The 14,464-nt window shown below is 39.9% G+C and overlaps 1 protein-coding gene across 3 annotated transcripts in view; it reads right to left on the reverse strand.

Annotated features, from left to right (window-relative positions):
• AXIN1 (axin 1) overlaps positions 1–14,464 on the reverse strand; it is a 100,115-nt gene that overhangs the window by 16,202 nt on the left and 69,449 nt on the right. For all 3 annotated transcript variants that reach the window (XM_075179180.1, XM_075179179.1, XM_075179181.1), the window contains one exon: positions 190–330. In XM_075179180.1, coding sequence (XP_075035281.1) covers positions 190–330 — 141 coding nt within the window. The remainder of the gene's footprint in view (positions 1–189; positions 331–14,464) is intronic.

The following is a 14,464-nucleotide window of genomic DNA, read 5'->3' on the forward strand; positions in this document are numbered from 1 at the left end:
CTGTGTGTAACCACTCTCTGATCTGTCTACTGAAGGATTACTCGCACTAAGGCCGACTATAGCTCCATTGTGTCCGTACACCACACGGTGGAAGCGGAATAGAGAAGGGTCAGCAAAGTGTGGGGGGGTCATGGATGTTATATGAATACACAGAAGGATTTTATCCTTGCTGGGACTTGTTGTACTTACACACTGCTGTCCGTTAGTGACATTGTATCTGCATCACTCGACATACTCTGCTGCTCGCTGTCGTTGGCACTGGTGGCAGGTGCCCCAGCATACCCAGTGTTGACATAGTAAGGGTTAACCGGCTCTCTCCACGTTCCCGGCCTATTAGGGTCAGACATAAAACGGCACATTAGTGTTGTACAGAGAAAATGTAAATTAGACAAAGTAGTGTCACACAGGCACTTTGTACACCTGCATGTTAAAAGCCAATGTAATGGCCCTATATAAAAAGGTATGTAGTAATGAAAGGACTCTCTGATTCTTATCACACTAGCGTATACATATACATACAACATATACATACACTGCTGGACGTACAAAACCCATGCTCCATGCTTATGTGCACACCAAGCGCCTGTACGCCACTACCGAAAGGGAATGGATTACATTAAATTTAACCTTCAAACACATAGCTGTGCAGGATATTCCAGCAACATTGTATTTTCTTCTCATACTTATCCCAACCTAGTGGAAATTTCCAGTCCTTATTATACATCACCAATAGAAACCTCCCTATAACAAAAGGCCTTTGATCATAGAGCAACACAAATATTTTGGATTTTATTGATGAACGCAGAGGTTCCCAGCTTGTGGAAACCACTAAAAACAAAATAAACATCTGTGTGAAGCATAGCATTTTCTGTCTAGCGGTGCTTACTAAAAGTAGCTGCTTTGTAAACAGCACCACAAACTGTCCCCACAACATTTAGTGGTTGTATGAAATCTGCACCCTGTACAGAACAGCATCTGTAATAAACACCACTATCATTGGGCTGGAGATGAAAGACGTCCAAGCACCAGTGCTCAAAGAAAATAGACTAAATGCAATAATATCTAAGAACAGACAAAAGACAACATTTTTTCCGCTGAAAAACAAAATCTCTGGTGCAGGTAAAAGGCATAAAGACATTTGTATATTTGTACTTCCTGTGCGTCTATCAGGCAGGAAATACCGTTGAGTTCCAGTTTTATACATATATAACGTATAACGATTTGAGCAGACGCACACATGGAATTCTAACGTGCTCCATTAATATGACCCTCCCCATATCAGGCAGTATTAGAGCAGGGAAAATCTGTGATCGCCCATTACTTGGATCTCTGGTTACTATGGCAACTGGTGCACACTGTAGTTTAAATGAGAAGCGGTAGTGTTGCATACACCAGCAAGCATGGGTTTGACAAAAAGGAAGTCTTACCTGCAAGAGATGGGCCTAAATCAAATTACAAATAATTATCTATACAATTTTGTTTTAAAAAGAAGCACCAGAAATTAAATTAAAATAATAATAAAAAAAGATTCTCACTGCTTCTGAACTATAGTCCAGTTGATAATATGCAAACACTTGTTTTCATTTCTAATAAATTGATTTTCCCAGAGCGCAGCAAGAGGGAACAAGAAGGGATGGTGATTTGAGAGCTCACACTAACATTTTTTCACACTGGCTGGGTGTGAGCATGAGGACCAATCACAAACCACAATCGCCTTTTACATCTATCTGGCTAATTTGCCCATTAGTCCTATTGAAGACACTGGTTAGTGCACACATACTTCCTGACACGTGCTGTCGGCTTTATTCGGGCTGTACGAATGCAGACACCAGACACGGACCACACGACCATGAACAGAGGATGCGACGTCCCCCTTTTACACGTAAGTGACCGATTTTTCTGTTTGGTGTGTTTTATACGAGATATTGATTCAACTCTTCCCGTCATTTTTATGTGCACTTGGATGCTTTATTCCGAAACGTTATCTCCACCCTGGGACGGTCTGACACCTGTATGAACCACTATTGGATTAACATATGACAAGAATGAAGTTGGACTTTTTCCCCTCACTACACGATTATGGTCAATTGACCACAACACTTCAGGACAGCAAGACTATTATTATACACTCAGGATTACATTTGTGACATTGTTTGCATATTATTTACTAGTATATTCAGTGTACCATTTACATTTGTTGGCATCACGTTTCTAGTAGTCACTCATTCAATATGCAATTTCCTGAATTTGCTGTGCGCTATAGTTTTTGTGATTATTTTATAAGAGACTGGGGCTCTCTATTAGGAGCAGCATGCCAGTTTCAAAATGACTATGGGGTGGGTGCACTGCTGTCATTTTGTTTTCAACCAATAGATGGCAGCTTGCGATTGGTCCTTCCACTCCCGAGATTCGGCCGATCTTTTAAGAGGAATGGAAGCGTAGTCCCCAGGGTCTCCATACAGGGCATGTTTGCAAAACCCATTATGTAGGTGGTAACACAGCTTTAAGGTATGGACTAAAATGCTTTATACACACACATGTAAATGTGAGAGCAAGCAGGAAAACAAACGCTTACAGTACAGTTGCAGACTAAGCAATAGTTCTATTCAGAAATAGGAATGACTAAAGTATATAGCCAACAAAATTTTATAATAGTGCACAAATCCAGGGAATTGGGCATGTCTCAAGGCCTGGTCGTTCCCTTCTGGCAAAACACATTAGAAACTAACAAGTTGGCTAGGTGATAGAGACGCTGAATAATTTTCCTACGTTACATGTCTTCTCCACTTTCACAGCCATTTGGATTATTTTATGGCAGAGGACTATTTGGCTACTGGCAAGTGGTCATATGTATCTGGTCCTATCCAACTATCAAGGGGTGGAGATGTGACAGACAGCACATACATGGAGCGTTCTTGTACTGTGTGTATTTACAGACTGTAAATACACACAGTACAAGTAAAGAACCAAGTCATTTCTGGTAGGCGACTGTATTTTGTCTCAATAACATAAATCGGAACTAGCGAATCGGGAGACGGCATATTGGCTCAACCTGCAAAATGGTTCCTTCCACTGTTTGTAGATGAGCGCAGTTTAAAGAGCACATACTAAAAGACAGCAATTTTAAAAACAGCAAATGTTTCCTGTTGATATCTTGGAAAGACAAAGGCAAAATGTTCCTGTTACTTGATAATACTAATCAAGTATTTATCTTTAAGTGTCACTATTCTGAATGGATCATAAATATATCTACAAATACAGCACCCACACAAATAAAAGTGTACTCCTCAAAGATAGACTGCACATATATAGGATAAGAAAGTGAATTTAATCTGGCTTAGAACAGTAGACACCAATGATGTGATGGAATCTCAGCAACACAAACACCATACTAGGGATAGATACATTAGAAGAAGCAATCACTGAGGCCTTAAATACAGGCTAGAAAAATACAGCCTTTCAGCAAATGTATCTCACTCGGGTATACGGTAACTTGAGCTGATGTGCTCTGATTAATACAGAGATGGTGGAAATGAATGAGAGATTGGGAAACGATGTGCGCAAATGTTGCCTTTGTGTAAATAAAACTTAAATAACTTCCCAGCCATGTCATGTTGCTCGGGGCTGTCACACAGCAGTCTGGTACCGAGATAATTATTCTTAATGATAATTCACTTTCCCCGACTGTGCGGTTATTTGACTGTGCTTTGTGTAAAAGATGATGGAAAAGGCCTCTTTTCTGGCCATGCTTTTCTTTCCTGTCAGCTCAGCTGGAGGGCAGGAATTTACAAATGGATCCAGTATGACTATAAACGGTTTACACAAGCTGCTCTCCCCCAGCCCACTCAGCAGATACATTTACACAGAGTAGGTACAGAGGTAGCGGGCTGTGTGCCTCATTGCATGTAATGAAACCAGAGCACACCAGGTGGGAGGTTACCACAGCCACATCTTTACAGGGGGAGACAGGGGTCCAATTTCAGCTTGTGTTGCGTAAAGCATTTTGTACTTCCACAATAAAAGGCGTTATAGTGGGAATATATCACTGCACAAATGTGTGCGTCAATATGCTGTTGTGGAACATAGGAAAAACGGTAAACAAGGCTGACATGTCTCACCAGAGCGCGCGCTTCAGCGGAGTTCCCCCTTCACGCTCATGTTGAGATTCATGTCTTATGAACAACACAAATTTGTGTATACAGCGTTCAATACATCACAACCCCTGAACGATTGTACTGTATGAAAATGATCACAATTTGTTTTGGGAAGAACTAAGGAGATTAGGAGCAGGCACAAAAACGAGTCCTGTAAGAAGGTTTTAGCTGCCCAAACACACTACAACCTGATACAATCTAATCACAAATTGTTTCAAATATCCCCCACAAGCATTACATAGAATCGTTAGGAGACACACACAGAACTTATTCCCGATTGCATGTCTGGGTCATTCCACATCAAATTAACACAGGGTTTCAAATGGACCGTTTCAGATTGTAATGAAATTTTGTAAAATAAATGCCCAAATCTTAGGATGATATATGCACAAGTTTTGAAGTTATAACAAACAACGTAACTTTTTTTTAAATTTGTAGCTCTCCTGATTGAGCTAGAGAGTTGGGCAAGGGCTCATTTTCAACCTCTTTTTATGGGCTTTCATGTGATCTATAACAAAAATATTGTTTTGTTGATTCTCTCAGATTTGTAGTGCCTCAATAAATACATTTTTCATGAACTACTCAAAACTGAAAGCTCTTGTAGCAGATGATCCCATAATACAACTTTGGGGCTTTATTAACAGTATGAACAATTTTTTAGATGTTTTTCTATCTATGGCTATTTGAGAAAATCTAAATTTTGAAAATGTTACATCTTTAATTTTTACTGAAACATGATGCCGTTATATCATATGAAAGCCAATAAAAATATTTAAAATGAGACCTTGCCCAAATCTAGTTCAAAAGCAAGTTTTTTGTTAAAAAAAAGTGCAACTTTAAAGGCATATAGCTTCAAAACCAGTGCACATAGCCTAAGATTTGGGGGTTTTCTTTACACCCATGGCAGCCTTATAACAAATTTAACTGAAATTAGAGAACATACGGTACATTAGGACAGCACGGTGGCTCAGTGGTTAGCACTTCTGCCTCACAGCGCTGGTAACATGAGTTCAATTCCCGACCATGGCCTTATCTGTGTGGAGTTTGTATGTTCTCACCGTGATTGTGTGGGTTTCCTCCGGGTGCTCCGGTTTCCTCCCACACTCCAAAAACATACTAGTAGGTTAATTGGCTGCTATCAAAATTAACCCTAGTCTCTCTCTGTCTGTCTGTGTGTATGTTAGGGAATTTAGACTGCAAGCTCCAATGGGGCAGGGACTGATGTGAGTGAGTTCTCTGTACAGCGCGGCGGAATCAGTGTTGCTATATAAATAAATGGTGATGAAGATAGAATGTTTTCAAAACGGTGTTGATTTGATGTGGAATGACCCGTATTCCACTGAAAGATTTCTGTACAATTCAAAATAAATCACACTATATGGCTAAAAGACTTTGCCTGGTACCTCTTGTAACATCATGATAAAAAATAAGTCCAGTAATTAGCACATTATGCTAAAAAAAAAATAGTGCACATTTATTTATTTGCCAGTGAGAAAGTATGTACTTCTGTGCCTACACCTCACGTGGGAATTATAAGCATCCAACCCCCTAATCTTATCTTCCTGCAAGCAGACACTACTCTGTGTTTTCAGTATTAAGACACACAGCATTGGCAAACAACAAACATGCTTAATGAGTACCTATAGCGAACCAACTTAAAAAGGAAAATCAATTGTTGGCAGCTCCCTTTTTCCTTTAACCATGGGCTCTAATGAGAACGCTAGGCACTACTACTATATACCAAGCTAAATGTAAACATATCAACTTGGAAGCTTGTGAGTGGAATGAAAAGAGCACTGTGCAAAATCAAAGCACATCGCTCCAGTAACCACACAGCACATCGCTAATATATATAAGGATAAATATAGTAAATAGCAAAACCGCATTCCGTTACTTCATGTCAGATGGAAAAGTAGCAAGCTGTCATTTCTGGAGGAATCATTTTTCCACGAAAATTAAAAGGTCAGCTGATTACCAGTATTTGTTTAAACGAGCGCAGTATTTCCAGAGTATCAACAGCATCAAAAGTTTTCTTTGCACATAAAAAATGTTGGAAAGTTTGAATCACGGCTGAACACTTTGAAGTCGTGTCTTGTAAGTGAAGAGGGAAGACTGTACTGCAGTCTGCATCAGCAAAATAGCATTGCCATGGCAATGAATACATAGGTTTTCACATTCATCTACACGTACATAAAGCCTGCATATATGTTCTCTGCCCTTTGATGTGTGATGAGGTCATACAGATCGTAACTGCTGTGGTCAGTGGCTTTTAAAAGCAAACATTAGCAGACAAGGATAATATACCGCAGCAAATCAGTTGTCTAGCAGTATGGCAATCACACCCTTAAAGCATACTGATCCAGAACATTAGTCCAGACCAGTGCTGTGAAGCGGGAGGCCCTCAAAGGCCAAAGTAAAGTCTCACTTTAGTCCTCATTATAATCATCTGGAAATCTAAAAGACGAGTACCCTCCCACCAATGATGTAATTGTGGATTGTGCTGGATGAACCACGAGACAGTGCACAGTCTAATCTCTCCTCCCTGCGAATGTACACTGTGGTCACTACATGTGTGGTTCCCTAAATTAGAAGTAAAACACGTATCACAATGGGATCTATTATCCGGGATATTCCGATAATGGGATTTATCATGTCATGCCTAAAATTTCCAAAGACCTACAACTTTAAAAGACCCCTGTACCCGTTTTTACATACACTACCCCTGGCATTCCGCTACTCATTGAGGAAGGAGGACTCCATGACCATGTTTGCGTATATGACAAAAATCAACATACCACAGTCCTTTACATTCCCTTTCTTTTCCAGGAATTTGTGGATTACAAGTTTCCAGATAATTATTGTGCAGACAAGGGATCACTACTCCGCTTATAAGGACATTATAGCACAGTGTTGTACATCTTCATAACACATAATGCACTCCTGCTTATACAATCCTTTCCACTGCCAAACAGAATAATGTAACAAACAGCCGGTATAGAGTGACGCCACCAGTATGAAACTATGCTGCTCCAACACACTTACACCTCCACGGTTATTTTAGATAAGGGAGTGACCTACATTTCTCCTTCACTTTACACTCTGCCTCTTAAATGTTGGCTTATGTTTCCAGGGTCAACTATTTCCAATGCAGTAGGAATAAGAACAACTCACCAGTTGATCCATATAACGTTTCCCCAACATTGCAAAAGGATTTTCCACACCAAAGAAAAACCCTGAAGAGGTCGGCAGTTATTATATGAATTACCCCTTTAAAGCACAACCACACAAGTAGATTCTCCAAGCAGGATGCAACTCAAGAAAACCTTAAAGAAAATAGCACAGCATAGAGATCAGCTAACACCATTCTGCCACCACGTTCCACTGCCTTAAGTAGAACAACGCTTAGGGCTAGATTTACTAAGCTGCGGGTTTGAAAAAGTGGGGATGTTGCCTATAGCTACCAATCAGATTCTAGCTTTCATTTTGTAGAAGGTACTAAATAAATGAAAGCTAGAATCTGATTGGTTGCTATAGGCAACATCCCCACTTTTTCAAACCCGCAGCTTAGTAAATCTAGCCCTTAGACTGTAAAGATCTATATACAGGTATAGGCACTATTATCTAGAATTCTTGTGTCTTAGTATTCTGGAAAGGAAGTAATTTTACGTAATGTAGACAACCATGCTGAAAATGTACTAAAACACTTTTTTAAATGACCCCTATCTAGAACCACACTGGCCAGATTGTTTAGTAGTGTTTGTCAAACCGCAGTTTTATTACAGTGAAATTACCCTTTGTAAATAGCTCTTAGTAGGCCTTCGTTATCTACGGAGCATTGCAGGTATCCCTGTAGCTTTTTGCTCTGTCACCAAGTAACTGTACTGTAATAAATTAGCTGACTGTAGCCAAGACAGAGGAGGATATCATCAGATAAGACTGAACGCCGACACGCTGTGTAAGAATCTTGTAAAGACGTTGGATATTCATGCGCACTTCAAATCAAAATATTGACCGGCCAAAAATGAACTAGGATCTAGTAAAATGGATTACAGGATGCAAACACTACACGCATGTTCTTCAGGTTAGTGACCTTGAATTGAAAGAACAGTAACTGTACTTGCAATTTTGCACACACCGTTGATGGATTCTAATCAATACACATTTTAGGAATAGTTTGTCTAGAGAGGCTTCTGATCTGGACTGTGCAAACACTGGCAGCTGGGGAAGCAGTCTCTCTCAGCTGTTACAACACTTGGGAGTATCAGAGTTCCATGAGCACACTTGAAGTTACTGATAAGAAGCAACATAGTATTAACTGCACATGAGAGCCGGCTACAATCCTACCCGACCAACAGCTGCTGCCCTCCATACACCTGAAGATCAGGATTAGTTGACTAAGGTCTTGACAGAGCATTATACTTCTGGGATGCCATTGGCAACAGCCGAAAATGCAAACCCATAGTAATGGATTGCCCGGCAGGTATGCTTTAAACAAGCCTCTTTTAGAGTCAGAATATGGACGTGTTATGCAATCTGTTCAAGGGAAAATGAATCAAACACTGTATTACAGTTCTTACAGAAAGATGGACAGGGAGAAGGAAGGACTTGTTAAGTCATATAGAAGACTGGGAGTCTTCTGCGAACTCACAATACATGTATAATGAAAGCAGCATGGGAGATCATAATGGATATACACCGATCAGCCGCAACAGTAAAACCACCTGCCTAATATTGTGTAAGCCCCCACCTCCACGTGCCACCAAAACAGCTGTGGCCTCACGAGACCTCTGAAGGTGTCCTGTGGTATCTGGGACCAACACGTTGGAGGCAGATCATGTAAATTGCGAGGTGAGGCCTCCATGACTCGGACTTGTTTCTCCAGCACATCCCACAGATCCTCGATCAGATTGAAATCTGGGGAATTTTCAAACAACAATCTTTAACGAGTTTATAGAATGGTGCACAAATTTCTTTTTCCCAGTGAGCAGCAGTTTTGGGGAGTGAAAACGCCTTGTTAATGAGTGAGGTCAGAGGAGAATATCAAAGAGACAGTAACTCAAATAACAGTGGTATGCAGAGGACCATCTCTGAATGCACAGCACGTACAACCTTGAAGAGAACCAACTACAGCAGCAGATGACCGAACCAGGATTCACTCCTGTCAGCGAAGGAGGAAGAAACTGAGGATACATTGGGCACTGGCTCACCAAAATTGGACAGTTGAAGATTGGGAAAACATCGCTTGGACGGACAAATCTTGATTTCTGCTATGACGTGTAGATGGTAGGGTCAGGATTTGGTGTAAACATGAATCCATCATGCCTTGTGTCAACAGTGCCAGCTGGTGGTAGTGTTGGAATGGTGTGGGGAATGGTTTCATGGCACACATTATGCACCTATATACCAAATGAGTATTGTATAAATGCCACCACCTAACGTAATATTTTTGCTGATCATGTGCATCCCTTTATGCCCGCAGTCTACCCATCTTCTAATGGCTACTTCCAGCAGAATAATGCAACATGTCACTAAACACATATCATCCCAAGCTGGTTCCAAGGCCATGACAATGATTTCAGTGTACTCCAATGGCCTCCACAGTCATAAGATCTCCAACAGTGCACCGCTGGGATGTGGTAGAACGGGAGATTCACAGCATGACTGTGCAGCCAGCAAATCTGCTATCATGTCAACATCAAGCAGAATCTGTAAGGAATGGTTCCAGCACCTTGCTGAATCCATGCCATGAAGAATTCAGGCTGCTCTGGGAGCAAAGGGGGGATCCTACTCAGTACTAGAAAGGTGTACCTAATAAAGTGTCCATTGTGCATACATAAGATATACTTCCTGTGATTGCAGTAGAATATAATGAAAAGATTAAAATGGTGAAACTCAAACTCTGTAGTAAAAATGGATGGGGTGCAGCAATGATCTCATTTGAACGTTTACTAAAGAAAAACAAAAACCCAACAACAAGGAAGCTCAAGAAACAGTAATCATTCAGGATTTTCAAGTACCTGGAAGTGAAAGGACCCCAGTACTTGATGAGGATATCTTGTGAAGTCCCTGGAGATTGTAAAGCAATCGCTGCATGTGAATCTGACAGTTCATTTCTGCCAGACATTCCTTATCATATGCCCAGATAATATCAGCTGTTGTTGAGAACCTAAGTGCATCTCCGCTTACATGTATGGAATAAGCAAAATGTAAATTATTTATTAACAGACAATAAGAATTTTGTTGACAACCAATCAATTTATTTATGCTGCTACAAATCACCTAGATCCACATTCTAAAGAAGCAATGTTAGGGATAAAATAACTCTGCATTTAACTTTATTACAAAATAGACAGCGCACACTGGACTGGATGTTGGAAGACTTGTCTCCATCCGGGCAGAACTTCAGCTGTCATAAATTCATGAAGGTGATGAAATGAAAAAAGAATAGCAGCAGTAATTGCAGATAGTAACAACTCAAAATTAGACTGATGAGACAAGCGATGTGGCAATGATTTTATTCAACCCACATTATTATTTACATAATTGGTTTTACTATGTTGGCAATGGTTTCTTGGGCAACCTCTAGCTTTGTTTAGAATAAAAACAGTTTCAAATTAAAATATGAGGATTTGCAATTACTGATTGGGGGGAAAAAAATACATTTAAATGTAATATACCAAATCTGGTAGTCTCATGAGAGAACTATGATATACATAATGCAGTTCATATTCTTAAAGTAGCCGTGTGGACTTCGTTCTGTAAAGGGCAGCAGGAAAAGGAGCACTGCATGTATTTAAAGGTTTACCCAAATTTCACCTTGACTTCACGGCTTCAGTACTGACAGAAATATTACATTACTGCTTCCATCGAATATACTGACAAAGCTACGCGGAAGAGGCCATAATCCCTGTACACAACCTTGCTTCCGATCGCTGAACCTGCTGATAGGGCTCAAGATACGACCCGTGGACCTTTCTGCAATAACTGGGCCGTGAATATTTAGCAGAACAGTGACAGCAATGCAAGTGTCCGCCTGTCCTGGTGCTTAGGATGCTGCACACGTGAATCATTCTACACCGGTCATTGTTAAATAGTACTAGTATGTGCTGCCTATAATGGTCATTGCTAGGGGTGAAGGGTGTGTAAAACCATACAAACAATACAAATAAAGACATAGTCACAACTTTGCAATGATACACCCAACATCTTAGATTTAACGCTGTCCTCCATTGTTTACTGTTCATCCATCCAAATATTTCTGTTCACCAAAAATAATGTCCACTCAAATGTCTCAAGACATTAGGTGGCACAATAGCCCCAGTCTTGCGTTGCTGTGATGCCCACTCTTACCACTGCCCACCATGAGGCAAACGTCAATGGGCTATGAACCACACAGGGATGTGTGGTTTTCATCAATTGACTGGAGTACTGCTCAAAGCATTAATCAAGCACAAGCTTCTGAGCGACACAACAAACTACACATCAACAGCTTCTCTATACGGCATGAATTTCTGCCATCTCTTCACCAATCTCTTCTTTCTGCTTCGCTCCTATAATCTTCACTATTGGCCTTTTACCTAATGTAATAAATATATATATATATCTACTATATAAATGCCTAGTGGCGTGTGTGGAACAAAAAAAACCAAGCTGCAGCGCCACCTGCTGGGCAGAGTTATACACTGACCTATATATTTCTTGAAGGAGAAGTGACAGTTGGGAGTGGTTGGTGGATGCCGGGGGTGACAGTGGGAAGTTTTTAACACCTTAAGTAGCTTGATGAAGGATGTGGCGATGAAGATGAAGGATGAGGTGATGGAGAAAAATAATGAGGTGGTGACATGTGGACAAAACCACATTAAAAAAGGGCGCTTGCGTCGGGAAGTAACGCTCTTCCCCTGAGGAGGCCTGGGCTAGGCCTAAATGCATGACAAGAACCTTTTTAACACCTTAAGGGGGGTATTCAATTGTTAGCGAGATCCCCGGAAAACGAGTGCTCTAAAAATATTAGCGTTAATACGGTAATTACCCGCTGAATTTCATCTCGCAGCTCAGGGAGCTGCGAGATGAAATTCAGTGAGTAAACTACCGTATTAACGGTAATATTTTTAGAGCACTCGTTTTCCGGGGATCTCGCTAGGCCCAAATGCATGACAAGAACCTTTTTAACACCTTAAGTAGCTTGATTTGACTAGAATGCATGAGTATCATGCACGGGTTAACTTGTGTGTATGCATATATATATATATATATATATATATATATATATAAACGTGTGTGTGTGTGTGTGTGTGTGTCTATATATATATATATATATATATATATATATATTATATATCTTGTGTGTATATATGTGTGTGTATATATATATATATATATATATATATATATATATATATATATATATACATATATATATATATATATATATATATATATATACACACACATATATACACACACACACAAGTTTATATATATATATATATATATATATATGCATACACACAAGTTAACCCGTGCATGATACTCATGCATTCTAGTCAAATCAAGCTACTTAAGGTGTTAAAAAGGTTCTTGTCATGCATTTGGGCCTAGCGAGATCCCCGGAAAACGAGTGCTCTGAAAATATTACCGTTAATACGGTAGTTTACTCACTGAATTTCATCTCGCAGCTCAGGGAGCTGCGAGATGAAATTCAGCGGGTAATTACCGTATTAACGCTAATATTTTTAGAGCACTCGTTTTCCGGGGATCTCGCTAACAATTGAATACCCCCCTTAAGGTGTTAAAAAGGTTCTTGTCATGCATTTAGGCCTAGCCCAAGCCTCCTCAGGGGAAGAGCGTTACTTCCCGACGCAAGCGCCCTTTTTTAACGTGGTTTTGTCCACATGTCACCACCTCATCATTTTTCTCCATCACTCATCCTTCATCTTCATCGCCACATCCTTCATCAAGCTACTTAAGGTGTTAAAAACTAACCACTGTCACCCCCGGCAACCACCAACCACTCCCAACTGTCACATCTCCTTCAAGAAATATATAGGTCAATGTATAACTCTGCCCAGCAAGTGGCGCTGCAGCTTGGTTTTTTTTTTTCACACACACGCCACTAGGCATTTATATAGTAGATATATATATATATATATATATATATATATATATATATTTATTACATTAGTTAAAAGGCCAATAGTGAAGATTATAGAAGCGAAGCAGAAAGAAGAGATTGGTGAATAGATGGCAGAAATTCATGCCGTATAGAGAAGCTGTTGATGTGTAGTTTGTTGTGTCGCTCAGAAGCTTGTGCTTGATTAATGCTTTGAGCAGTACTCCATTCAATTGATGAAAACCACACATCCCTGTGTGGTTCATAGCCCATTCACGTTTGCCTCATGGTGGGCAGTGGTAAGAGTGGGCATCACAGCAACGCAAGACTGGGGCTATTGTGCCACCTAATGTCTTGAGACATTTGAGTGGACATTATTTTTGGTGAGCAGAAATATTTGTATGGATGAACAGTAAACAATGGAGGACAGCGTTAAATCTAAGATGTTGGGTGTATCATTGCAAAGTTGTGACTATGTCTTTATTTGTATTGTTTTACACACCCTTCACCCCTAGCAATGACCATTATAGGCAGCACATACTAGTACTATTTATATAGTAGATATATAACCATTTTTAACTGACAAGCTTGTGAGCAGATGATCTTGAAAAGGCGCAAGTACAGAGAGGAATTAAGCAGACAATGTATACCCAGGCATTTGCTTGTGAATTCCCACTAAATATAACTATTTGGTTTTAACCTAGCTTTCTGTAGCTGAAAAATCTTATGCAGATTTCACAAGTTCTGTTGACATCAACATACCAGGCAACTATTACTGCAATTGTTTTGTCTGAACTACGTACAACATTTTTGGCCTTCACATTATCAGGAACGCTGTGAATGTTTGCAAACTGAACTGGAAATGTAGGTAGGCATGGATTTGCAATCACATTACAGATTTAAATGCTGCAAAAAAAAATGCACCCGGCATGTAAATGAAAAAGATCAGTATAGCTGGGAGAAAACACATGGCAAGCATGCATTAGCCTCAAAGTGTGAACAAAATCAATATATTTGCAAAAATGCAGTTAGAACAGACAAATGTTCTCATGTATGTGTTCGAATTGTAACCCATCTGTTTAATTAGAATTTAAAAAAAATAAATAAATCAAAGCAAGGCTTCTGGCATCCCTGCTAGAATGCATTATGTCAAAAATAGTTAATTCAAACTGGCTTTCAAAGAGTGCGGAAAGGCATCTGA

Source organism: Mixophyes fleayi, chromosome 7, assembly GCF_038048845.1.
Source record: "Mixophyes fleayi isolate aMixFle1 chromosome 7, aMixFle1.hap1, whole genome shotgun sequence".
Classification (NCBI taxonomy): domain Eukaryota; kingdom Metazoa; phylum Chordata; class Amphibia; order Anura; family Limnodynastidae; genus Mixophyes; species Mixophyes fleayi.